Source organism: Dysidea avara, chromosome 1 (assembly GCF_963678975.1).
Source record: "Dysidea avara chromosome 1, odDysAvar1.4, whole genome shotgun sequence".
Taxonomy (NCBI): Eukaryota; Metazoa; Porifera; class Demospongiae; order Dictyoceratida; family Dysideidae; genus Dysidea; species Dysidea avara.
Window position 1 is genome coordinate 64846447 of NC_089272.1, and position 27187 is coordinate 64873633.

The 27187-nt window shown below is 39.2% G+C and overlaps 2 protein-coding genes across 2 annotated transcripts in view; one reads left to right on the forward strand and one right to left on the reverse strand.

The window, feature by feature from the left end:
* Positions 1-26795, reverse strand: LOC136241227 (coatomer subunit delta-like). Its single transcript, XM_066032412.1, has 12 exons — positions 26630-26795; positions 26539-26578; positions 20721-20944; positions 20495-20674; positions 19235-19431; positions 16141-16238; positions 16018-16096; positions 13093-13258; positions 12897-13044; positions 12738-12849; positions 12474-12681; positions 1-192 (listed from the first exon to the last, which is right to left on the reverse strand). Exons 1-12 carry the CDS (start codon positions 26630-26632, stop codon positions 106-108), a joined length of 1542 nt encoding a protein of 513 aa, XP_065888484.1. The 5' UTR covers positions 26633-26795; the 3' UTR covers positions 1-105.
* The window catches only part of LOC136241232 (UDP-N-acetylglucosamine--dolichyl-phosphate N-acetylglucosaminephosphotransferase-like), a 26867-nt gene continuing 26343 nt past the window's right edge, over positions 26664-27187 (forward strand). Inside the window, exon 1 of the mRNA XM_066032426.1 lies at positions 26664-26852. Within this exon, the coding sequence (XP_065888498.1) occupies positions 26704-26852 (149 nt within the window). The 5' untranslated portion in view covers positions 26664-26703. The remainder of the gene's footprint in view (positions 26853-27187) is intronic.

Sequence of the window (27187 nt, forward strand, 5' to 3'; positions counted from 1 at the left end):
TTTACAGATAATAGTACAATAATGAAGTGTTGAAATTTGATACCATTAAACACTATTGAATTACAAACAATAACAAAATGGCTATTGTTTACAGTAACTTGTTGTTTACACAATCTCAAATCGGTCAGTGTTGAGAGAATAGTTAGAGGAGTGGTCTTGTGATCCTCCCTCCACTAGTTGTACACCACCCACCTGTAGTGATGACAATATGGCTACCTAACAACAACCTCCTTAACAACCAATATATGTGTACAACACAGCTCATAGTAAACTATGTCTACAGTGGACCCTCACACAACAGTCACACAAATTCAGTATAAGTTGTATTGTATCAGTTCATTACAGTTTTCACTGACACAACAAGCCAATTGCAACACTAAATTGTCCATGCTCACATGATCATTTAGATGCATTCCATTCCATTGGCTGTACAGACTTTTATCAGGGTAGATGAAAAGTGGACCACATTGTGTGGTGTGATGTAGAGACTACATCCGGATGTTCACATGCTAAAGCTGGGGGGAGAGACTTTTGTTATATTACTAAAATTTTGGACTTTAAATTGTGGAGCTTATTCAAGAGGAGGGGTTCCCCCTGTCTACGAGCCTGTACTGTCAATTCACTTGTAGAAAATAAGTAAATGCTACAAGCTGTATGTCATGCAATAGAACTCTATGCATATATCTTATAACCAGTAGTACTGTATATTAAGGTTTGGGCTTTTCCGCCCAAAAATATCACCCTATAACCAGCTACCCCACAATATATCACCCTATAACCAGCTACCTCACAATATATCACCCTGTAACCAGCTACCTCACAATATATCACACTGTAACCAGCTACCCCACAATATATCACCCTATAACCAGCTACCCCACAATATATCACCCTATAACCAGCTACCTCACAATATATCACACTGTAACCAGCTACCTCACAATATATCACACTGTAACCAGCTACCTCACAATATATCACCCTGTAACCAGCTACCTCACAATATATCACCCTGTAACCAGCTACCTCACAATATATCACCCTGTAATCAGCTACCTCACAATATATAACCCGATAACCAGCTACCTCACAATATATCACCCTGTAACCAGCTACCTCACAATATATCACCCTATAACCAGCTACCCCACCCTATAACCAGCTACCTCACAATATATCACCCTATAACCAGCTACCTCACAATATATCACCCTATAACCAGCTACCTCACAATATATCACCCTATAACCAGCTACCTCACAATATATCACACTGTAACCAGCTACCTCACAATATATCACACTGTAACCAGCTACCTCACAATATATCACCCTGTAACCAGCTACCTCACAATATATCACCCTGTAACCAGCTACCTCACAATATATCACCCTGTAATCAGCTACCTCACAATATATAACCCTATAACCAGCTACCTCACAATATATCACCCTGTAACCAGCTACCTCACAATATATCACCCTATAACCAGCTACCCCACCCTATAACCAGCTACCTCACAATATATCACCCTATAACCAGCTACCTCACAATATATCACCCTGTAACCAGCTACCTCACAATATATCACACTGTAACCAGCTACCTCACAATATATCACCCTGTAACCAGCTACCTCACAATATATCACCCTGTAACCAGCTACCTCACAATATATCACCCTGTAATCAGCTACCTCACAATATATAACCCTATAACCAGCTACCTCACAATATATCACCCTGTAACCAGCTACCTCACAATATATCACCCTATAACCAGCTACCTCACAATATATCACCAGCTACCTCACAATATATCACCCTATAACCAGCTACCTCACAATATATCACCCTATAACCAGCTACCTCACAATATATCACCCTGTAACCAGCTACCTCACATTATAATCACCTAGTAAAAAGAACAACACAGCTCTGTATATAATCAGTTATCAAACAAATTCACTGATCACTTTTACTCTGACAACACAATGGCTTTAGCTGGATCAACTCGACTGACCAACTAAAGACTCTTCATTGATTCATTGAACTGCTATTATTAGCACTGTACTTCTTCAAGTGACTTGATAGCTCATTGATGAGCTCCAGGATAGCGTGTGAGAGGAAAAAATCTTTTGCTTGTGGGGAGGGGACCACCTGGTGTTGGTGTTATGAAGTAGTGTAGATGCTATCTTATCAGAGTTATGTTGTTTTGTAACTTTACAACTTTTAAATAGTGTAGTATTACGTAGTATACTGGCCTTGTACCGTAGGGTGAATTACTTTTGAGAATAAAAATTTCAAGTATTTCACAGATAATTTGTAAACCACAAAAATAAATATCCTCAAAATTCTGTTGTGTTGGAACCTCCCATGGTGGAAGTTTTGTTGTGTGGGCAGTAATGGCTCTGTTAAAATACTTTGAGTGAAAGGTAAAGACTCCTTCTCCATCACCTACGGTAGCTGCTGCTCAAATGCAATGTTGATTGTCTCGTGTGAATTTTTTTGCTAATTAGCTAAAGAGCAGGGCATCAATTTCATTCTCAAGTATTCCCAAACGAAATGGGATAGTTTCACGCCCTTTAATATCAAGTTTCAAAAATCACTTGCTGATAAGCACATTTTGGACTTCGGTATAATGATACACCACTTATAGGAGTCCATACTTAGGCATAGCTAACTGAAATTACTACATATATCGTAATAATAATCTCAGTTAGCAGCTTCGCAAATGTGATACTCTCGGATCACCAACAAATAGCTACTAAAATCGATCAAAAAAGAAAAAAAATCACATCTTGAGAAAGTAGTTGGCATGCCCTACATGTGTTTATCAAGCAATTTGTAAATTTTGCTGTTTGCCTGTAACCTCAAATTTTTTTTGTTTAAAGCAAAATTGTGAGAATCCACGAAATTTTATGTCCTTGACAGTAAGTCGCTCTACAGTATGTGGCCCAGGCGGCTCTCTTTATCTGAGGTGTGAAAGTGTTACATATACAATGCGAAAGACCACTGTCGTACATGTATGTCCTAGTGTATTAAAAGTTTAAAACAAAGAGCTGTAACTCTGCAGCAGTTGAACCTACAGGCTTGGAACAAAGGCCATTATATTCGCCATTAGTAGAAATGTAGCCGGGCTACAACTGGGCAGTGATTATATAGATGTTGAGGCCGAGACAGAAAGCATTTTGTTACCCTCGACATCCTACCAGTTGAAAAATGTTGGGCTAAGGTGAAAGAATAACTTATTCATTGATCGTTTCTGCATGCTTTCGAATACGGACATGCCCCCATCACGAAGCTACTACTCTACGCACAGTAACCACGCTACTAGCTTTTAGTGAACTCCGTACTTTTCCATAAACGACTCAATAGCACTGATTAGAACATTAAACTTGCGTAACTCATGCCTGTGTTACAACTATTACATGTACAACGTTGCTCCCTTAATCTTTTGACATAACACGAGGCCAGTATATTACGTAAAACTAAGGTAGTAAACTATCTAAAGCTACAGTAACAATAAAACGAAGCTTGTAGAATTTGCTCCGTAACTTCCTCTCTGATTGAATGGAAATAAAAGTTTACAGTGCTCTCTATTTAGAGAGGAATAAAATGATAATATTGTACAAAATCATGTGATGGCACACTTTAAATAGAACACAACAAGGCATTTTAAATGATTGTGTCACGAAGGATACATATTGTCACCTATGTTAAGAAGTTTCCTTGTTGCTTCAAAATGGTAAGTTCTACACACAAGTACACAGGAATTTTCAATTAGAGTAGGGACCATAGCACATCAGTAAGCCTTTTCCATAATGACGTCACAAAACAAAATGGTGTACTCTATTTGGGGGACTCTAATGTTTTCGCTAAATGGTCACAATAGAAATGGAGAATTGAGTGAAGTTTTTAGAGAGGATGGAAGGGATTGAAGACCGTCGAGATGGTGAATTGCTGTTGTTAGATGAAAGCAATATTGCAGGAGCTTCCTTAAATGGAAAATCATCTTCTGAACTAAATATAGCCCAACTCAAACAATGGCTAGCGTGCCGAGGAGCTCCAGTAAGCGGGAAAAAGCCTGAGTTAATTGAAAGGTAAACTTCTAGTTTGTCTGCAGCAGTGGTTTAAAGTAGTTTTCCATTCCCATACGTTTTTAAATACGATGAACGATTCTGTCATGTTTCTATCAATGCCAGTAATGCCTCACTACCACAGATACGGGCTGAGGGTGGGGGGAATGACAGGGACAGTTGGGGGTTTATTGCTGAATTTCCCCGAGGTGTTTGTTGTCAACAGAAATTAACTGAGACAAAGATGTGTGTCTTTAATTTATAAATGTGTTTCAGTGCTAAGTTACTACATTCACACAAAGACGCATTCAAAACGACTTGCAACTTAAATTAATGCCACGTAGCTGTCAAATCCCTGCCTAGCCTCACTATTCCCAGGGTTTGCTAGTGGAGATGTTGTATCATCTATACAGATGTGATCCCCACTTCAGCCCAGATCTTTTGTACTACTGACTAATGTGTAATAATTACTCCATCTAGCTTGTACATTGTGTATTAAACAGTGTGTATGTAATGTGTTTGTAGTCAACTTGTTTCTTAACATGTTTACATGATGTCTTTAATTTAATACTTGCAGGGTACAGTTTTACATCAAATATGGATGGGATCAATTTCTTGTTGATCCAGATAGAGGTCTGAATATACATAAGAAGCTTGCGAATGTTGCAGCACATCAGCCACAGTCATAGTTGCACAAAATATTTCTGTCAATGCCAAAGCCTGAAGATCCACCATGGACAAAGCAGTTGGTTCAGCTACCTAAAGTAACCTTTAGCACTATTCATGAATTCTTGGTCGATAGAAAAGTCATTTTGCCAAAAGTGAGCTATCTTGACAGCATTGCAGATGTGAGAGCGGAAATGACAATGGAAGATAGGAGGAAAATGATGTTTCACCGTATGAACAAAATACTGCCATGCCAACAGAGAATACTAGAACATTAAATAAAGCTTATCAATTCTTTAATGATGGCCATATTCAAAATGTAAAGCTTTATCCCATGCCTGATCTGAATGATTTCATTTGTATCACTGCTAAAGTTCTTCCATCAATGAGGAAAGACAGGGTATACACTGTAAGCATTGTAATGTGTGAGTCAGCTTGTTCAGTAGCTACAACATATTGTACATGCACAGCTGGTCTGTCTGGTTGCTGTAGCCATGTTACTGGCACTATTTATTATTTAGAAGATCATGTACAACAAGGTCTACAAGAAGATGAATGAAAGGGTTGCATTGAACGCTTGCAAAAGTGGCATCGTCAAAGAAAGCAAAATGTTGATGCCAGACCTACTGATGAAGTTACGTTAGAAAAGAAAGAGTATGGAGTTGAGAAGAGGGCTAAGCTTCACAAAATAAATGAATAGGATTGTCAACCCATCTCCAAGAGGATCATCGACCCAATAAAGCTCAGTGATTTATGGAACGTTTGCACACTATCCAGCAACAGAAATTGGAAGCTGCCGATGATGCTTTATTATTTAAAGCTACCTCTGCAAGCAAGCTGAAAAAGGCATTTCAAGCCAAAGCCATGCTTAAAAGTTATGGCACATCTGGATATCTCCATTTACTAGACAATGTACTTGAACCTTTTGAAAGCAGAGAAGCAAAGTTAAAGGAGGAAAGACTATTGCGTGCTGCTAATAAAAAGCAGAAATTTCTAGACCAACTTAAAATTAACAACTGAAATGTAATGCTACGTAGATCACAGTTACGCTTCTGAAGCCTCCAGCAAAAATGTAAATTTGGAAATTCCAATTTTGGACAATCAGCACCTAGTGAAAGAGCTGTACACTAACCATGTCTGAAATAGTCATGAAAATATCAGAGTTGCAAACAAGAGCCCCATCTGACTCTGAGCACTGGCTCATGCAAGATCCCTGCGTATAACATCTTCTATCATGAAGGAGGTACGTCACAGAAGAGACAGCACAAGTGCTTTTGTGGCAAAGAAACTACCATTGATGTTAGTGCAACACGTTATGGAATCTAACTCGAACAGTCCGCCATCGCATCTTACATCAACTACCAGAGAGCTCGTGAGGTAATGGTCAGTGTGCAGCCATGTGGTCTATATGTTGATACATCAGCCCCCTGGTTGGCTGCTAGCCCAGATGGAATTATTATGGATCTTACACAACCTGCTTACAAACAGAAAGGATGTTTAGAAGTGAAGTGTCTGATTCTATGTGAAAAGTCATTGATGTTAGATGTTTGCAAAGGAACTCTTTGTTTTGTCTTAAAGTACAAAATGGAGAAATGCAGTTATCAACTGCACACTCTTATTTCTATCAAATACAAACAGAAATGCACGTTACCAAATTCTCGTGGTGTGACTTTGTGGTATGGTCACCCATAGAAGATCCTTTTGTGCATAGCATGTACTATAATAAAGCCTTTATGGAAGATGCCATTTCTAAGGCACAAGCTTTCTACTTTAAGAAGTATTTACCATCAGTGATTTCTTGTGTAATCGTAGCACCTAATGCTTCAGAGGATCTCTTCAGCCTTTCCACTTCCATCTCTGCTAATAAACCGCATGCTTCTGCAGTCAATTGCAAGTCAACACCTACAGTTTTACAGCCAAACCACTTTCTACAGTCAAGTCAACACCTACAGTTTTGAAAGTCAACCCGACACCTTCAGTCAAGTCAACACCTACAGTTTTTAAAGTCAACCCGACACCTTCAGTCAAGTCAACGCCTACAGTTTCTGCAGTCAACCCGACACCTTCAGTCAAGTCAACGCCTACAGTTTCTGCAGTCAAACTGACGCCTACAGTCAAGCCAACATCTACATTTTCTACAGTTAAGCCAATCCCCACAATTTCCACAGTCAAACTGACACCTACACTTTCTGCAGTCAAGTCAACACCTTCAGTTCCTGCAGTCAAACTGACACCTACGGTCAAACCAACATCCACATTTTCTATGATCAACCCAATTCCTACAGTTTCCACAGTAAACTGACACCTACACTTTCTGCAGTCACGTAAACAGTTGCAGTTTTATCAGTCAAGCCAACACCTGGACCATCAGTTTCTCAAGTAAAGCTGGCACCACCTCCAGTTTCTACAGTCAACGCAACACATGGTGTTGTTCCCTCTCAGTTTGCTGACTTGTCCATACAACTTGTGTCAACACAGAGCACTAATTTGTTACCAGTGAATACTGTGTTAAGACAACTAAAGATTATTAGATTTCCGGTGAGGTTAAGCCATCACAAAAGATGACAGGTGGTATATTTATTCCTTTAGCTTGAGACAAATTGTGTAGGTGGCGGCAGTTAACAGTACTCCCTCCGCTACTACTAATATTCAATGGTTATAATCACTATGACTCTACTGTACCTTGTACTGATATTATAGGTTATACAGCTACATACATACTAATGTAATCATGTAACAGAAATTCCATTTTCATGGAAAATGTTAGCAACTAATGGTGGACTTAGTTTAGTAAGCAAACAACAAACACAAATAATCTCATTATAGAGTCCCACATCGTGGCTTGAAGTGTATGTTGTAAAATCCGAAAATCTTTTACTCAGCCAATAGCTCTCTCCACATGAATGCGTAAACGGGCTATCTTTCTTGTAAGATGCACATCATTAACAGGCATTTGTAGTTTGGTGTTCAGAAAGGGTGGAATATTCAAGCGCACACCAAGTGGAGTAAGCAGGTCTTGAATCTGGAACTCCTTATCAGCCATTATTTCAACCCCACATTCAAGCTTATCCAAAATTCCACAAACTTCTACCAACTTTTTGTCAGAGACAGACCCCTCATATGTGGGAGATACAAATGCAAAATGACACTGCTTGGTAAGATTTCTATAAGCACTTTAACAGTACTCCTGTTTTTGTATGTAGAAAAAGTGCATGATTGGGTTAAAAGAGAAGATGGTCTTTCAACCTGAAGCTCGGTAGCATCAATTATGAGTCGCATATTTGGATATTCCTTCTTAAATATTTCTGGCATGTGCTTTTCTACAACATGCCAAGGTGGAAAACGTTCAATGGCTATGAAGGAATGAAACATCAAATTAATCCAGGTTACAGTGATACAGGATATAGAGGACACTGATATGCCAAATCTGTTGGCTAAATCTTGCTCTAACAAACCCAAACTAAGTCGTACTAAATTCAGGAAAAATTGTTCCAAAAGAGGGAGCTTAGGATGACGACCGGGTTCACAGTCACCATAACAATCCTTGCTTTTTTTGCCTACCCATAGTCTCATGGTTTTTGGATCATCTTCCAAAATTTCGTAAAATGCCATAAGCGTTGCTTGGTCAGGTATCCCTGTGTAAAATTTCACCATTTCATCATCATCTTTGATGTTTTCAAAGCAAAATAGAGATCTTTTAAATTTGTTTTCTGATTTATAAAGTCTAGATTGTAGATCCTCAATTTTCTTCTTCATTTCTTCACACTGACATTGTATTTCAGCAATATCTGAACTATCATGTGGTTCAACTTCCAGGGCATCATCATCACACATTAAAAGTTCCTCTTCCATCATGTCATTACGTTGACATAAAGAAAGTACCAATTTTGATGTTGACATAAAGAAAGTGTCAATTTTGATGTCGACATAAAGAAAGTGTCAATTTTGATGTCGACATAAAGAAAGTGTCAATTTTGATGTCGACATAAAGAAAGTGTCAATTTTGATGTTGACATAAAGAAAGTGTCAATTTTGACGTCGACTTAAAGAAAGTGTCAATTTTGATGTTGACATAAATAAAGTGTCAATTTTGATGTTGACATAAATAAAGTGTCAATTTTGATGTTGACATAAAGAAAGTGCCAATTCTGATGTTGACATAAAGAAAGAGCCAATTTTGATGTTGACATAAAGAAAGTGTCAATTTTGATGTTGACATAAAGAAAGTGTCAATTTTGATGTCATGGAAGTGCGTATGTACTCTTCAACCGTCTAGGGAAAGATTGTTGGCACAGCAGTTGATTTCAGCACATGTCTCTTAGAATGTATAGCATTATCACTAATATGGTCGTCTACAGTAAAATGTAATGAACAAACTTTAGTATTCTTTATTAATGCTTTACAGCACAAGTGCTGAAGGTCTGTAGGACACCTGGTCCTACAGCCTGCTCAAAGACTTTAGCTACTTAGACTTAACTACTTAAGGTGTGTTTGAAAAGTTGGAGAAAGGAGAAAAAATCCATGACTGGACCTAGGTAGCCTCGAACCTGCAGCCATCCGATTTACGCTCGAACGCTTACAGGAGTCTACCAGGTGGTCAGGATGTTTTCTCCTTGTTATTTTCATGTAATTATATCCATAGGAATTCTAGAGAGTAACTCATTATCTTTAAGTACCCGAAGTAGAACCAAATGGACACTAGTTTATTTATTAATGCTTGTCCACCACAAAATTGTGACCTGGATCACGACGAATTTTTGCAATCCATAGTTTGCCTTTACCAGTCTTAACATCAGGAAATGCGCGAAATGATAATCTTGCCATCCCCAAACGTTCTCTCTCTAGTCGTTCTCCTGAAGAACTTCGACAAAGGAGTACGCAGCAATCCCAGCGATTACGACCTGCTACATATTTGTAAGATAACTAGTCGTCGACTTCTTCAGCCCGAGTACTTTCAAGATCGCTTTCACATGAAAACTCTTGGGCGTCATCCAAGGCGTCGTCAAACGATGAAACCTCCGAGCTGCTTGGTTCAGAGAGCAATTTTCTATTTAAGGAAGCTCCTGCAATATCGCTTTCATCTAACAATAGCAATTCACCATCTCGACGGTCTTCAATCCCTTCCATCTTCTCAAAAAACTTTGCTCAATTCTCCATTTCTATTGTGACCATTTAGTGAAAACATTAGAGTCCCCAAAATAGAGTACGCCATTTTGTTTTGTGACGTCATTATGGAAAAGGCTTATAAAAGGTACTGAAACAAGTTGGAGTAGTGCACGATATTAAATCACAGTAAAACAATAAGAAGTGTTATATCCCTACTATGCTTTTCCATTATGGTATCTTGAGCACAGTAAGGATATAACACTTCTTATTGTTTTACTGTGATTTAATATCATGCACTACTCCAACTTGTTTCAGTACTTCTTATTGATGTGCTATGGTCCCTACTCTAGTTGAAAATTACAAATTTTTCTGTGTACTTGTTTGTTAACTTTTTTGTAAATGACTGGTGAACCCATGCATACCGTATATGAAATGGCGCCGCGCTGCCTGCGCACCCCAATTATCGTCTGGAAAGTGAAGTATCCATTACGCTTCGTTGCCAGCTATGTTCAATGCGTTACGCAGCATTTTGAATCAAGAACTGTTCGAAAAGCACCTCTGTAATCCATGCATACTGAAAGAAATGGTGCTGCGCGCTCCAGTTATATCAATTATCGTCTGAAAAGTGAAGTATCCATTACGCTTCATTGTCGGCTATGTTCAACTCGTTGCACAGCAGTACGAATCAAGAACTGTTGGAAAAGTACCTCTGCAATCGAAATAACCACTATGAAAATACGGACAATTTCCGTTACAAAGGGAAGCCATCATGTGCTACCGCCAAATCGACACTTTTTGCTGTCAGCAAAGATGAATGGGACACAAAGGAGGACACTGGTAAGTCCATGAAGAATGCACTGTACGTACTGCGGTATGCCAAAAGGCACCTGTAGGGCCAAAGCGACACCGAACAGTGAAAAAATCAAGCCCGTAGCCTTAGCCGCTATCAAGTTACGCTTGTCTGAAGGCATCAGTTACTCAGTCAGTTACTCAGTCAGTCAGTAGAAAATTCTGTCAAATAAATTTAAAAAAAAAATTCCGTAGCAACTTGTTGAAAGTGTTTTGGGTCGATCCGAAAACTTGTTTGGGCTTAGTTTTACCTAACCAATACTGCCTCATCGTCATCAGGGAAAATTGAGGTTAGTTTTAGGGTGATGTTATCCTGTGGGCCACGCCTACTCCTTATGATATAAGTAACTGAATGCATAATTTTCATAAAATCTACAGGTTTTCAGGGTAGGCACTGCTTAAAGGGTCAAACACAACTAGATGTAGTCCTCACAACTCATGTGACTGTTATGTAACAAACTTGTTTGTTGTTGTCACTACAAAACAACAGAAATACCACTAGACTGGAATAGCTCACAGTCTATACCAGATAAACTACTGTATCACAACAATTGCTGTACAGTATAACAGAATGGAGACTGTGTATGTGACTACCCGTTAGGTCCAGCCACACTAAACATTGATCATTATCCTACACTACACCATATACTGTGTAGTGGGGCTACCTCCATTATATCTGAACACCTGTGGACAAGTTCACTAGAGCTGGCCCCAACTCATTAATATACACTATGACTAACTACTCTTCTATCCCATAGAACTTTTTCTGGTTTTTGTACAGTACTATCAGGAGCGCATCGAATCTTATGAACAAGTAACTCTGTACACTACCAATACTATGGGTGAAATTCAAACATGGCGTCCAGTGTTACTATGTATATAATTGGTTTCATCATTCTTATGGGAAACAGGGATACACTGAATGGGCTGCTACTCCATCGTCTAGTGTGAAGGTAGTAAAGCTGCTTTGATAGGAAGATCGCCGAGTCAAAGGTAAAGCTTGGAATAGTCAAATGGAGTAATTTTGCATGATAATCGATTGCAGAAAGACTGTCCCGCTAACCCTGTGCTACTGTTCCTCCGTCGTGTCATTGAATTTCGTTTCCATAGCTTTGCTTCATTGCAGCGAAAACATGATGTATTCGAGCATGCGCCTCCATATAATATCCTAATTAGGAAATTATAAAAGTTATTTATTATAGCACATGGAAGCCATGTTTGAATTTCGCTCTTTACGAAGTTACATGCTCCCTTGTCCATAGGATTCGATGCGCTCCTGGTACTATTACGTATATATGTCTACACAGAGCATTAATCAGATGGCTGCAGGTTCAAGGCTGCCCATGTACATTCTGTAACAACTTTTAACAGGCTGTCCTACACACCATCAGCACTTGTTTTATTAAATGCTATCCCACTAGGGACCTGTGAGAAGGCTAAAGCCTGTGAATACAGGGAGTCTGAAACATGTAACTGAAAGGTGAGGAATGTAGAAAAAAGTGCTGTAAAGCCTTAATGGGCTTAAGAGTTGTAGAGACAGTGATGAAGGGATTCTTAGGCATAATGCTAGCATATTAGGTGGATATTTCAAACTAGGGAACTTAATTGCAGTAAAATAGACCAATACTCCCTAATATAGTCATCAGTGGAAACTGCAAACTGCAATAGGATTTGTGAGATCATTTCCAAAACATAATTTCAGGCCCTCCCCCACCACACACACACTACACTACACTACACTACACACTACACACATACACACCACACCACTCACCATTATCCTACAGTATAGTTTGGGAGAAGTGAAGGATACTCTAACAGGGAAGAAGTCATCACTCACTCCACCCTGCATGTTAAACTCTAAACTGCCAGTACCAGTTGACTGGTCTATAACTGGCAACTTCCACTCCAGGACATGCTTGCGACGGTCGTGATGAAATGTCCCATCCAACTCCTTAACAACTGGGTCTCCAACACCACTCCTGTGTGAGGATCACATGATACGCTATGCCAATTATAGCCCACTATGGTTGCTCACGGTAATGGTATACTTATGGTAACATCTTGTAGCTCCAGGTAGGTCTGTAGTAGCTCGTACTCTATATTGACATCACATGATCCTCCAGCTGCTTCCTGTGGCCAGCAGTTGACTAGCAAATTCCCAATTAGTGCACACCACTATGTCATTATTACTTACTAGATAGTGGTAGTAAGGCTTCATCTACTGTTTGTAGTCGCCACTTTAATACTCCAATATCACTATTGATAGGGAATGACCGATTGGCTTGTTTTAGACCAATCACACTCTCATTGGTAAACAGTTTCTTGTCAACATTTGGATGAGTCTGTATGTAATGATGATGACATGACATCATCACCATGGTAACTGGTACCTGAAACTGTATTGGCCGATCATCTTGGTTGTCAATGGCGATGAGTATACACCCACACTGAGGGTCAGTGACCCTTAGTTGCATCATCCCCAACACCTCCATGTTTTGTAGTCCACCATCACGACCTGCTGTAACCACAAGCTTCTCATTGACTGTCAGGTGGACACTACAGAGAGTAGTACTCCATATAATACACACCATGTTAACCCGGTTTGGTATTAACCAGTTACCCATCAACCAAACAAGAGGAAGTGTTGTAGATATTAGTTAGGACTAAGCCATCATTCGATGTTTAGTAATATTGTACTCTCATGTGATCTTAAAAAGTACTCGGGTACTACTTTTACTAATTGAGTACTACAACATTAATGAGTTACTCAAGTAATTGCAGTAATTGCTAAACCCAAGGGTACAATGGAACCTTTATAATCCATAGTGGTGTGTGATACATAAATATTATTTTAAGATAATTGATGACTTGTAATTATGAAAAACAATAAGAAAAAGTTCAATTAACATCCCCCTTCAGCCACAGCAAGAGAAACATCATCATCTTCCAATAAACTGTCCCTGATACATAGGAAGGCACATCTCAATAAGGCAAAGGACAGCCGGCACCTTAGCCATCCCATAATTACCGAATAGCTTTCCTCCTGCTTACGACTTTAAATAAAGCTCAACTAATCTCTAACTGTAGCCTCATTAGCCATGCCACCAGAGGAAGAGAACACTAAAGGGGTAAACATACTATGTTCAACCTCATGTGTGCGTTCACAGTATTCCCTCTTCTTAATTAGATTGCTCATATTTACAATAAAAAGATGAATTTGAAAGAGAAGCTGAACGGTACAAAGATGTGTTAGGATAAAATCCTTGTATCAAAAAGGCATCCTAGTGAGCCGCCCAGAAACCCCTTTCCTTGACATCAGCATGAACACCATCCAACAAGTTCCAATGGAATTTAACTAACACAATATTCACTAACTTTCTACCTGATGATACCTTCAGACAAGTAGTGTAACACAATAATGGCTAACAGGGCCTGGTTTTTTTCACCGTCACACCCGACATGTGGCTTTGGGCATACCACCTGCACACATCATGGACTTACCTTTGTCCTCCTTTGTGTCCCATTTCACTGACAGTGCAAGGTGTTGAGTAATGGTACCACATGTGATGTGTTTGTAACAAAAACTGTCCTTTACATGTATGCAGTGACTGGATTGACCGGAGAGGTAGTTATCATACTGTGTCCTTCATTTGTTACGGGCTTGATAGTTGGGGTGGTGTTCAGACAACATCAAGTCTGAGGTCATTCTAAAGGGGCAGTAGTCCTGTAGAGCCAGTGACTGGGATCAAAACCAAATCAGGCAATCATAGGTTTAAATTTGTAAAGGTGTACCGATATGGGTTTTTGGCATGTACCGATATCCGATATTGATGCAACCAAAGAAGCCGATAACCGATAGTCGATCCGATATTTACATTAATATTTTAAGTAAACAAAAATGTACATTTACCTACCCTACAACAACATGTGCATGTATTCATTGCTATACTCTGCCTGTGGTGGTATACAGCTTGGGTTTCTATTGTGCAATCCAGACAATTAGGCACCCACAAACATTTATATGTATACTGCCATGAAGCCTTAAACAGATATTTCTGCATTACTCCGCATTCTAACAGCTCGTGAGAAAGCTGGTACAGCAAGTTTCCTTGGTTATCCTGTGACCCTTCTTTTATTACAAAAGTACAGTACTCTATAACTGCCTCATTTGTAAAGACTGTAATAAGCTTTCCAGCAACAAACACTAGAATCACTTGTATTTATATGGCTTCTTGTAGCATAGCGTAGTGCTTGTTGCAGAGTGAACAATAAGCCACTGGCACTAAAGAGCCACATGAATAACGTAGAAAACCAATGCACAATCCGTTTATGTACAAACTATTGCTACTGTGTATATATCGGTAGCGATATCGGTCCTCCTGCTGTTCTGTACCGATACCGATATTGGTAAAAAATGCCATATCGGTGGCTGATATTGTAGCCGATTCGATTATCGGTACACCTCCAGGGCTCAACCCAGAATATTAACCTAGAGGGGGCGAAGTAAGTCGCTTCGGATTCTAGGGGGGTCTGGGGGCATGCTCCCCCAGGAAAATTTTGAAAATTTAGGTGTAAATATACTCAATTTTGGTGAAATTTTACTGTGATGCCATTGAATATTGACCATTGGATTATACAACTTTGGGATCAATTAAACCTTTCCATTTCTCAAGGCTTTAGGTATAAACCTAGGGGGGGCAATAGCTAACCCAGAGGGGGCCTGTGCCCCCCCCGCCCCCCCCCCCCTAGATTAACCCCTGACCTCTATAAATTTGTACTGAATCAAGTGATCAAGAAGTCCTAGAAAGTGGTGATCAAGCTACCTCAATTACACCCAGAATAATCTTCTCAACTATCATGTTTTCATACACAAACTCTCTAGATATATCCTCATGGCTGCTTTTAATATTCCTTTGCGTACAAAAGGGACACGCCCTTTCATCATAAAAGGACATACCATTCCTGGTAGCTTACAAGAACCACTACATTCTCATAAAACACTTGTTACAGCATGTATTGGCAAGCCCCTATCACATGGTCTCACAAGGCTTCAGTGACCCCTTCAAGTAAACATGATGAAAGTAGAAACTTCAATACATTATGTAAATGACCTTTACTCATAGCTAGTTTGCTCAAGTGGATGTGTGAACAGACATGCAGTCATGGGTACAAACTGAATTACAGAAAGATTAAATGTATATCTTCAGGTGTAGGTGACCTCCTTGTTTCACTACCTATTATGACTTGATCCCTAACTTACAAGTTTCTTTTAAGTGTGTGCCTCACCTTAATTACATATACTAATTAATAAATACCTTTGTTGTTGTTGTTGCTGTGGTGATGATGGTGTTGCCATGGTAGTCTTGGTGGTTCTGGCAGTTGAACTGGGCACATCTGTGGTAACCATAACAACACAATTCTAAATAGTGTCCACCCACCTTTACCCTCTGCTCTAATCTTATCCACAAAGGAGTCAACATCTTTGTTCTTCCCTCCTAACTTCATCCCTGTAGCCCTGCCACTACTACTAGGCTTCCTGTTACCATAGTGATGATAGTTAACTCCATATAGAGCACACCGAACAACACAACACAATACACTGTTATACAAACTGGTATATTAATATATGTTAAAGCATTGCTGTGAGTACAATATGAAAAATAAAGCACAAGGCATGCGGCTGAGATGCTAATAAAGAAGCTGAGTGCTTTATTAGCATCAAGACCAAGCACCGAGTGCTTTATTTTCATATAGCACGAGCAAAGCAATGCTTTAAATGATTTATGGAACTTTCTAGTCGTGTAGCTTCACCATACACTAGGACTCATAATTAACATGTGTTGCACAAATTATTAGCAGCCTGAACACACACAAACTAGTTTAACAAAAGTAATTCATGCGTAGTTCACCATAGTTTGGCATAGTAGACGTTCATCGCATATTTTGGCAGGTTTAGGTCACAACCCACAATCAATTCTATTGTGACACATGGTGAAGTATTTCCGTGATATCTCCAGGACTTGTCCGTTTACATTAACAAACGTAACAGCAACGTTACCTTCTCCTACCCGTCATCGAAGCATTTAGGTATGTCTATAAAAGCAATCCAGTGGTAGAACTTGTATTGGCTGGGGTGATTGATCACTCAGTGAGGCGAGGCTATCAGACTTCACTAGCTTGGGTGATTAGTCATACTGGCGTGAGCGTCGCAGGCTATTAGCCTGCACTAAAGCACATGGGCAACTGTGCCCACAAAAAGTGCTATATTGCACTGCAAACAGTGCAATATAGCACCTCTGAAGTACAATAAAGCACTCTTAAAGCACTGCTTGCCCTAAAGTGTACTTTATGAAATTAAAGCACACTTTTTTTTGATCTCGCTCATGCAAAGTTCTATAATTTTTAAAAACGAAGTAGGGATCCAAGCGATAAAATGTAGTGGAACAAGAGATGAATGACGGTAGTAATTACAGCATAGTTTGGTGGGAAAATCCCTACATTGGCATGTTATAACAATCATTTTGTTCAAGGGATTTTCCCACCAAGCTATGCTGCAATTACTACCATCACTCAACTCTACTTTTTATCGCTTGAATCCCTACTTCATTTTTAAAATTTATAATTTTTAATACTGGTTTTTTTGTTGTAGCATACAGCTATGCATAAGTGACTGTTCTATTAGGGTGACTGCTGTATTTGAGTATCTCGAGTCAGCTTTTCATCAGGACGTGTGTCACGATTTCATTGTGCTAGCACTGTGAATACAGTCAGGCCAATAATAATGAGGTGTGTCATCGTGATAGATTGTTAAGAGGTTTGGTCTTGGTGTTCAATTGTTAATTAACCAATATCTCGTTAATGAATTAATAGGCGTGGCATTGAACCTACCGTAAAGTTACAGTTATCTATCAAGCATTAGCTCTTAAATAAGTTTGAGCCACCAAAATTAGCTGTTCAAGAAAGGTGTTGACAGGGAAAATCATTGCCTCAATATGGTTTCATTGCAACAAGAAGATGATGAGCCTGATTGAAGATAAAAGGAAAACAGAGGGCACAAACTCGTCAGAACACATCCCACTGGTGGACTTGTTATCGTAGCGTAAAATGGTGGCCATGCGCTGCTTCGTTTGGCCTCTAGGCTTGCGACTGTGGTCAGGCAGGCAGGTAGGTAGGCAGTTAGACTAAAATCCGAGTTTTAGCAAAATTTAAAAAAAATTCTAAATCCAGCCACCTGTGTTATGTTTTTAATGGTGTACTTGATGTTAGATAGACTGCTATTATTTTGCAAAGGCAGTTTTCGTTGCATAAGTTTCTGCAGCATGCGTCACTTTTGGGAGATCCCTACTTACAAACGGTACAGCAGACAAAACACACAATGTGTTTTAGCGTTTGAATTTACAAGTGTTACACTTGTTATTACAGTGGCACCTCAGTTATTTAAACCCTTTGGCACCAGAGGTGGTCCATAAGTCTGAAAAGTCCGTATCTCTGAAACTGTGTATAAATAACATTAACCCTTTAACCTGCATAATCCAGAAAACTGGATTTGATTAAAAAAAACGAATTGAAAATGCACAATACTTTTGCCAATCGGCTACAAACAAGCATATCTCATGAAGTGTTCATCTGATCGCTTCGAAAAACAGATTTTATTAATTGGCAAAGAGTAAGCTACCTGCCAGTATATAAACTTTCAACATACAAACAAGGAACTCACTCACTACGATGCGCTGAATCATTTTGCGTCCTTCCACATTCGTATCGTCATTGTGCCCGACTGAGAGTGACATTATCACGTGATATCTATATATCAACTGAATCGCCATCACGTGAGGAGTAATATGACGCCAAGCAAAAGCTCATAGGACGACGTACGGCCGAGTTATGGCCTTTTTTATGTCGTTATGTGAAGAAGGAAGACAAAGGGACAGTTCTTTTACTCTTTCAAAGTGAAGCAAGTATCTCTGGGTTGGATGGACACAACGAAGTATGGGACCGTTCAAACCAAAATTTAATGGTGAGTAAGATGGTATTTGTCATTATTAGATAGCCTTAACAGTTTTTGTGTTATAGACTTTAGTTTTACAAGGCATGCATGTGATCCAGTTTACTGGATTATGTGTTTTCAGTGCTTGCGTTTTATAAAACAGCTGCGGGTTTAAGGGTTAAAATACTGAATCAAATTTTACTTAAATTTCAGTATTTTCAACTACCCTGTAGAACAGTTACTACTCTAATAGAGCAGTCATTTCCGTATTTCAGTAAACCAAGAATCCAGATAAGTAGGGTCCGGATAACTGAGGTTCTACTGTATTGACATCTTTTGATTGTTTAAAAATAGATTCTGTGATTGCCATTATTGCTCTATGTTGGATTACCATGTACTTGTGTAGGGAATTAAACTTTGTGTCAGATTAGAGAGTACAGAGGTGTCATTGTTATTGATACAACAATGTTGGGTGAATGACAACTTGGTTGTATTCTGGATCATGGAGGTGTTAGAGTAATCATATTATACTATCAACAACTTACGATGATCCATAAGATGATGTTTTAGGTGGCTCATGTGACATCTCAATATGAGTACTCCTGTAGTCATGGGAACTAGCCCCACCCCCAGCAATTCCACCAGCAAATCCCGTCCTGCCATGTTTAGCTGCTTCCTTCCTAGCCAGTGCCAGCTCTCGAGCCTTTGCCTTTGCCTCTGCAGCCGCTTCTTTTTCTTGACTCTACCCGGAAGGAGCACACTCTATTAAAAGCACACTCTTTGCGTTACAATTGTGCATGTGGTTCAAGTTGTAGTTTATCTAGCTCATCAGCTAGCAAGGCTGGTTGATATGTTTTAACAGTACCAACAGTTACCTACAGGCCTAGGAGGTGTACTATTAACTTTTGACAGTACTAACAGTGACAATTTGACTACCACTTGGAGTATCGAGTTTTAAGCACAGGGCATTAAATCATGATCAAATGCTAGTGTAAAGCATTTGTTTTGCTTACACTGTAGTACAGTAAGTGTTTTGGGATGCTAATACTATAAGCTATACTGTTTAGGCCCGTATAAGCCAGTCTGTTTGTGAGCCACCTTTATAGTCTGTTCCACACTTACTAGAAAGCACTGTAGCAACTTCTTACTGTATTGTATGCAAAATATTATTGTCAATATACCAACACCAAACAAGCTTACTGTTTACACACACATGCATGCACGCATACACTACACTACAGTAACACACACTACATACTGTACACACGCACGCACACACAGACACACGCACGCACACGCAGACACACAGCACGCACGCACGCACACACAACACACACACTACACTGCACACAGTACACTACAACACACACACACAACACACTACAACACACACACACACACACCACACTCACACACATTACGCTACACTACACTACACACACACACACACTACGCCACACACACACACACACACACACACACACACACACACACACACACACACACACACACACACACACACACACACACACACACGCATGCACTACACTACACACACATTACACACACACACTGCACTACGCACGCACGCACGCACACACACTGCACTACGCACGCACGCACACACACACACACACACACTGCACTACGCACGCACACACTGCACTACGCACGCACGCACACACGCACGCACGCACACACACACACACTGCACTACGCACACACAACACACACATGCACAACTGCCCACCAAGACAACAGCAAAAACAGCAATCATGACATCACATGAGGTCACATGGGCTCACCTGTCTCATAGCAAGAGCAACCTTCTCATCATGACTGTCCATCTCAGTGAAGGTACGGATCTGTGCTAGGTTGACATTCTCACGGTAACCAAGGGCTACAATCTCATCAAACGCAAATATCAATTCAAAACAATGTTCCTGGACATCATTTTCATCCAATGAACGACAACATTCTGGTACCTTGACAACCACCAATCAGATTCACTCATTTCACAACATCACTTACCACTCGAGAAAAAAGACGGAGTGTTTCCAAGTCCTCTAAAATATTAGAGGCCTTGGTAGTGATGAGCAGCATATAAAGTCTCTCCAATGGCTGATACACATATCTCACTGACTCTGTCTCCACAAACGTGTGCTGTTTAGATGATCCCATTAGTTTGGGGAAGGCAGCTAACAATCCCTCCACCCTGGACCGAGTCATCTCCACAAACTGTCGAGATACCAGCGCTATGGAAACAAGAAAACACACATGGTAACACATCTTCAATGGCAACATGATCAGAGTTGGGGTAGTTACTTTATTAGTTATAGTTACTTTATAAAGGTAACTGAGTATCTAGTTACTAGTTACTTTCATATATAAGTTACACTTGTTTGTTAACTTTTGTAATATGATTATTTTGCCCACAGCAAGGGAAGAAGAAACCTATATAATAATTATATGCACACTTTCTAAAAATAATAATTCTGTAGCCATTTCAGCTCAGTTTCAAGCTGAATGATGAAGAACAGTTCACTGGAAGTGTTTACTTAATGTGACTGTAGCACAAAAATTGAAGTGCTCTTGCTTGTAAAGCATAATTACCTATAGTTGTAATGTAACTATAGTAACTAGTTATTTTCCAGGCAGTTTTAACTAGTTACAAAGTAACTAACTAGTTATATTACTAGTTACTTTTTAAAGTAACTAGTAATATAACTACAGTAGTTACAAAGTAACTAGCTACCTCCAACTCTGAACATGACATAGGGGGACATCCTACAATACAGTGACAAACCTGAATCACTACCTGAGGTGGAACAACACACTTCAGGTGTTACAGAAATGTAAAGAGTATTGGGTGTTACATGAACATTACAGTTAGTCAAAGTGCCTGACCACCTCACAAGGTTGTATATACACACCTCAACACAAAAGACCACACTAGTACTACATGTACAGAACAGTAGTTTGATCACAACTGATACCTTACTAACATGAGCTACAGTTCTAACACTATAGTATGTACAAGTTGAGCTGGATCCCGAAAAACAGCTAAATATGAAAAGTAGATCTTTTTATTAAGAAAATCAACATTCCAGTCAACCAGATGATTAGTGGTGATAGTAAAAGTGTCAACAACAGACATGTTACGTGGTTTGGCTCCATTACAAGTTTGGGAAAGGGTTGTAATGAGCACTGCACTTTCATGGCTAATGATCCTTATCCGAAATTACGTTACACATCTAAAATGGCCACTGTAGTGTGGGGACGTTCATAAAATTTGTATGGGCGACTATGGAAAGAAAATTTTGAACGGCAATATCTCAGCCAAGAAAGAAGATATCGAACTCTAACTAGCAGGTATGGTTATAAGACATTATAATGAGTGCGTAAAAGTGATTTTCGGTTGATTTTCAAAACAACGCTAGATTCCTATTCCTTCAGCTAATTTATAACCATACCTGCTGGTTAGAGTTCGATATCTTCCTTCTTAGCTGAGATATTGCCGTCCAAAATATTTCTTCCATAGTCACCCATACAAATTTTACAAATGTCCCACACTACAGCGGCCATTTTATGTCTGTGACGTAATTTCGGATAAGGCTGATGGGCACTGCACTTTTATGACTTCCCCATAGAAAATGCATGGTGTAAAATTAGATTAACCGTAAATATTGTGTCAGGCATTTGAATGAAACAATTTTGAATGAACCAAATTTCAAGATTGTGTGTAATTGCATCATTCATGAGTTATTAAATGTTTTTGAGGATCCAGCTCAACACATACATACTATATTACCAAGAGTTAATAATAAGAGAGGAGAGTGTCTAACGCTGTATAGGCCTGTAATAGATGATTGCGCAGAAGTTAAACGGCTTCCTTTCCGTGTAACGTGTAGGCTTCTAGTATTTGTTCGTTTCCTTACCGCAATTAGTTTAGCCGCACCGTGATGAATCCTCGAGAATATTCGAAGACTGAACTAAACACTGAGCTGCATGTACAGGGAACAGTGCTCCTTCAATTGAAGAATGCTCAAAGGTAGGGTAACATGGCAACGCAGTGAAAATTCGAAGTGATACTCCGCCTTTGGTTCATTGTTTATTGGTTTCTCAGACGCTCTCCCCCAGAGTTATCGTCGAGGTTAACAGCCACACTTCTTTATGCAACAGAGCGATGCTCTTTGTAGTGAACTTGAACATCGAGTTGAACGCACGCCCTTGTGTCTGGGATAGCCTTTGTGGTTAAATGCAAAAATATACTACCCAGTCTGTACGTTACGTGGAAAAGAAGCCATTTAACTTCTGCACAATCATCTGTTACAGGACTATATGGCATTAGACACTCTCCTCTCTTATTATTAACTCTTGATATTACTGAGTGGCTGCTGGAATAGTTTGTTTGTGCTACACTACTGCTGGACAGCAGCCTTACAAAGGCAGCAATATTTAATTAAGTTGTTTGCTTATGGTTTGTGGCTGCAAGCTTTACCTCAAGCCAAAACAGTGATGTTTGAACACCAACTTGTCAGCTATGAATGTACAAAATGTATTGAACTAGAAACAGTCTGTTACATAATTGATGACATAGTTACAGAATTTAGGACATGGTTACATTACTTTTTAGCATGACTACATCTTTAGCACTGAAAGCTTAATACACAAAGAGATGAAATATGGTGATCGTAGAGCAGTTCATCACAACCATGTTGAAGATGTCTGCGGTCCTCAGGGGGCATAGGATACTCAGTGGACCACTTCGAGAGTACTACATGTCTTAAGTCCCCACACTAATACAGCCATTTTGTAAATTATGACATCACATTGTTGCGGGTATTGCCCATAGCCTATCAAGTAAGCTACTACAGAAAGAGATACGTAGCACTTGAACTTGTCATTTTTATGACCCTAATATCCCTTGTAATTGTTTACTTTTTGTAACATAATTATGACTGGTACACCACATCAAAAGAATGGTACACCACATCAAAAGAACAGTACATCATATCAAAAGAATAGTACACCACATCAAAAGAATGGTACACCACATCAAAAGAATGGTACACCACATCAAAAGAACGGTATAGTACATCAAAAGAAAGAACGGCTCCAGACTTATTGTTATCATCTGAACACACATCCCAACTATCAATTATGTACCTACTCGTATATTAAAAATTATAAATTTAAAAATGAAGCAGGGATCCAAGTGATAAAAAAAGTAGTGAAACAAGAGATGAACAATGGTAGCTATTACAGTATAGCTCAGTGGGAAATCCCTACTTTGGCATTGAACACAAAATAATTGTTATACCATGCCAAAGTAGGGATTTCCAACCAAGCTATGCCGTACCATACTGTTTGATATGAGGCATACTGTCTTTCTCAGTGTTGTGTTCTTACAGTGTCCAGTCCTTGTAACAGTTGTCCAGCACATGCCAACTGGAGCTAGGGTGGTAGTAACCCTAAGGCATTAGATTCACTAGATCACTGTCTATTATTACAGCAGATCTCTGAACTTGGTGTTCACAATTATGTAGCGAAATGGTTTAAAGATTATCTATCTAACCGCTATCATCAAGCCATCTAGTACCTTTCCATCATGAAAGAAGAGTGGAGGAAGCCTCCTCGGCCCATTACTGTTTTTAATTTATTATGAACTCTCTTCCATCACAATTAACTATTGGCTTACTCTTACACTATAGTGATGACAGATATGATGACATCACTATATTGATGACAGATATGATGACATCACTATAGTGATGACAGATACAACCATTTATGGTACCCACTGCTGTACAATCTATCATGTGTACTCAACTCTCAGCATTACAACATTGAATGTTGCAGAGTAAAATGAAAATAAAAGGTCTTTCTGCTACGTGGTTCAAGGTTTCAAATCACTTTACATATCCTCCTATTTCTACTGATAATGTTGTGTTACAGGTGACTGAGAAAGAATAGAATTTGAGGCTTATCATTGACTGTAGTCTGTCATGGTGCCATCATGTTGTCATTAATGTCATATTATTTACCTCCCTCCCATCAAGACAACATGTCGCTGACAACAGCCTTATGAAGATGCTATTACAAACCCTAGTGATATCATAGTGAGGGGACCATCACAGTTTATTACAAAGAACACAGGATCATGCACTGTGTTGTAGTTTACAATATGTGTCTACATTCTACAGAGATTGCAATGGTTCCATTATGGTTGCCGCTATCTTATTTTATTCAGTTCAAATCACTTAGTTCACCAATCAGTATAAATAATGTGTTCTGTTCAAGCCAGCTATTGTGTTTGGTGGAACCTCCTTACTGTACAACGATGCCACAAATATACACAATTAAGTTTCACCTACAATTCATTACTAGAATTCCCTGCCACCACCAGTAACTGTATATAATTCTACATTAATTTTAATGAGTAATTATATGTTTTGTTAAACCAGGCACATGTACTGAAATTAGTTTGGCTAAAAGTGTCTGTCTGCATGTCTGTATGTCTGCATGTAGGTACGTCTGTCCAACACCCACAGGCTTGAGCTACAGAAAATAAACCTTTATTTAATGAATAAAGATTCTACTGTATTAAAGCTAACTTTCTGTTTTCGTCGTGTTTGCTAATAATTAACTGAAACAGTTTATTAGGGGCTAGCCTATGTGCTGTAACAGGCGTAAAACAACTGAAAACAATGTAACAGGCCTTGTCAGTTACCAGGAATGGCGTATCTTCTTGAGTTGAAAGGGATATCCTCTTTGTATGTGAATGAAAATTAAGAGTAGGCTGTGTAGAGAATTTGCGTATGAAAACATGACAGACAAACTATAAAACAGTTAAGAAGATATTTCTTTGCATATTGTGTTAAAGTGGCTTGTTTGAGTTACGCTTCCTTAGCAATACAAGCAATGTAATTGATAAATTATGAAATACGTTTGATTTTAATGTACTGTATGAATTGTTATAACACAGGGTGAGAAATAAAATTAATTAATAGCATGTTGTGTTGTGCATATTAATTATCAAGAGATACTTACAGGATAGGATTTTCTGGGCATCTGGTTTTTAGAAGTAGTACAGCATCAACTTATTTGTAATTGTGTTTACAGTTTTTGATTGTTTTACGTCATTTACTGATGTATTTGTGATGTGTTCCACTGGACATCTATGGCTGTAGCTGATAGCCTGGAGGTTAGGCCACTCTAAATAAATTCTGTTTCCCGTCCTGGACTCAAGCATTTTTGCATGCAGGCGGGCAGTCCATTTCCATTATTTCATTATACGATTGGCAGCTTTTCAAGCCATTATTTGTTTGGCACAACCATAAAAAGCTACATAAAAGCATGTTTAAGCTTGTTCCTTCCATTTTAAGTAGCAAAAATAACACAAGCGTGAAGTGCAACTTGATAGCACTGCTGACACCGTTTCGAGATTACTTTTACTGAGCCTGTCAGTATGCAAGAATAACGGAAAGTAATGGAAGAATACGGAATAATGGAAGTTTTAGAGCTGACAGTAACCAGATGCAGGCGGTGGATGGGAAACAGAGAATTTATTTGGAGTGGCCTTAACATATTAATCCCCTTAGCCCGAGAAAAAATTATGGCTGCCAGAAATGGTCTGGTTGGATGGTTTTTCCCGCATTCATCTTTTTCTGTGTTTAAAGCTTGTAGTTACTTTCACTGCTACATGAAGACACAGGCCACACCCCATCTATCTCAGCCCCACAACTCAATAACACTACAATACACACTTCAACAAATGTGGAGTGATAATTAATGAGTTATAACAAAGAGATCAATCACGTGAAACAAACAACATTGAAGTACTCACGTTTTCCATCCTTTGTACACAACGCGGCGGCCAGTAACACCTGAAGATCGCGATATAACACACACCACTACACCCTACTCTACACACTTACCATCCTGTCAGTTGAGCAAGTCACGATGTGGAGCGTTACAAAGAATAATAGATTACGGAGAATATCAGGACAAGATGTGGGTCCCTTTAGCGATAAACGCCGTAATGTCGATGGTGGCGTATCACGTGTGTGTGCGGCTGATTCCTGGTATGAAGGAGAATTTCATTAAGGCGGGAATGGCCGGGAAGGACTTGAACAAACCTCCTGAGGAGAAGAAACTAATGTATGGCTTCGTGTTCTAATGTATTCATGCACCCTTGTATAGAACATCACGTGTGACACACAGATAGAGCTCAACCAATACAATGTACAAGGGGGTGCACTCCAATAGCCACTGTACTACAATCTGCAACTGCGGTCAAAGCCAGTCAAGATCAATTTTTGACTGTTGACTTTTGTCGAAAATTTGTCATTAGACTATCAATATTTGTTGTTGAAGATATGAGTACACAGAAGGCAATGCCTGCAAGGATGCTCACCACACTAAACATACAAAGATAAACACACATACACAAAAACAATTACAACAGGATCGAGACACAGAACAGTTTTAAACTT